Source organism: Numenius arquata, chromosome 6 (genome assembly GCF_964106895.1).
Source record: "Numenius arquata chromosome 6, bNumArq3.hap1.1, whole genome shotgun sequence".
Taxonomy (NCBI): domain Eukaryota; kingdom Metazoa; phylum Chordata; class Aves; order Charadriiformes; family Scolopacidae; genus Numenius; species Numenius arquata.
This window is the reverse complement of record NC_133581.1, coordinates 1,660,958-1,662,718: the sequence shown is the minus strand read 5'-3', so window position 1 is coordinate 1,662,718 and position 1,761 is coordinate 1,660,958. Positions and strand designations below refer to the sequence as shown.

Here is a 1,761-nt window from a genome sequence, read left to right as displayed (position 1 = left end):
CACTCCCACCCAGACCTCCAAGCACTGGGTTTCAAAGAGATGCTCCACAGAAAAAGGGTTTCTGACTCTTCTTCTGGGTTCTCCTCTGAACCGGAGCAGGTTGGGAACCCATGTCCAGTGCAATCCAGTCTTTCTTTGAAGGCATTGAATGGAGAAATGAGATGAACAGGATGAATCAAGCTGCGTGGAGGGGCTGCTCACTCCTCATTGACCATGGATGGTGCATGACGTTGGGCTTCATCTCACCCAGCTTCAGCTATGCAGAAGTTACATGTCTAATCTGTGTCAGGAGATAAATCATAAAGAAATTACCCTCAATACACCTTCATACAGACTTGAGTGCAATTTTGAGTCCCACTCAATAATAGCTGTAAGGAAATACCCTCCTGGTCATCAGCTTCCTTCACTCACCGCCTTCTCCCAACTGCTCTTCTCAGGGCAGCCTTCACCTCCCTGTTCCTCAGGCTGTAGACCAAGGGGTTGAGCGTGGGGGTCACAATGGTGTAAAACAGTGTGGCCCTCTTGTTCTCACCCAACGCGTAGGTGGAGCTGGGGCGGAGGTACATGAACAAGATTGCCCCGAAAAACATGGTGACGACCGTCAGGTGGGAAGCGCAGGTGGAGAAGGCTTTTCTCCTGCCCTCCAGAGAGCGGATCCTCAGGACAGCGGGGAGGGTATAGCTGTAGGAGACGAAGATGATGGTCATGGTGCTGAGACAGTTTATGCTGATGAGAGCAAGGACAACCACCTCGTAGGTATGGGTGTCGGAGCAGGAGAGGGCTAAGAGCGGGGCAATGTCACAGAAGTAGTGGTTGATAACGTTGGAGCGGCAGAAGGAGAAGGTGAAGATGAAAGTGGTGTGTGTCACCGCGTGCAAGACACCGATGGCATAGGAACCAGCCACAAGCCACCGGCAAGTCCATCCGCCCATGATGGCAGGGTACAGGAGGGGCTTGCAGATGGCCACATACCTGTCGTAGGCCATCACAGCCAGCAAGAGGCACTCGGTAACGCCAAGAACCACAAAGCAGCAGAGCTGGGCCGCGCACCCCGAGAAGGTGATGGTTTTCTCCTCTGTCAAGATCTGCAACAGTGTTTTGGGGAGGATGACGGAGGAATAGCAGACATCGACAAAAGCCAAGTGGCCAAGGAAATAGTACATGGGGGTGTGAAGGTGAAGATCGGTCCTAATTAAAATAATTATCCCAAGGTTCCCCAAGAGGGTGACCACGTACATGGCCAGGAAAACAAAGAAAAGGGGGACCTGGAGATCCGGGCGGGTGGTCAACCCCAGGAGAACGAACTGGTGGACATCAGTGTGATTGACAAGTGTCATTCTCTGCGACGCGTTCAACCTGTGGGAGGTACATAAAGTGACAAACAGTGATTTGGGCAGCTCAGCAGGACCCTCAGCTCCCGCAGTGCCACCAAAGGGAGGCAGAGCACATCCTAGCAGAGGGTCGTGAAATGTCAGCTGGACTCTGGGTCACTCTGGGAAGAGCCAAGCCTACGTCCGGTGACTTCAAAAGGATCCTGAAACCAAAAATTGTCAAGCTGAACAGCAAGGATGCTCACCTGGGTTTCGCTCAGTGTTTCATCTCCCACGTAGCTTCCTACCGGTGCCTTCCTGGGAAGATTTAACACAGGAGGGAGGTGAATACACAGTATACGGTAACAAAATTAAGATATTTAATGCATTTTCCTTAGTAAATGACGGATACATTTTGAAAAGAATTGTTTTTTTTTAAAAATAAACCAAC

The 1,761-nt window shown here is 50.9% G+C and overlaps 1 protein-coding gene across 1 annotated transcript; it reads right to left on the bottom strand.

Annotated features, from left to right (window-relative positions):
- Positions 1–407: 407 nt before the first annotated feature.
- On the bottom strand, positions 408–1,337 carry LOC141465674 (olfactory receptor 8U9-like). The gene has a single exon (XM_074149232.1). The coding sequence runs from the start codon at positions 1,335–1,337 to the stop codon at positions 408–410; it is 930 nt and encodes a 309-aa protein (XP_074005333.1).
- Positions 1,338–1,761: the final 424 nt, after the last annotated feature.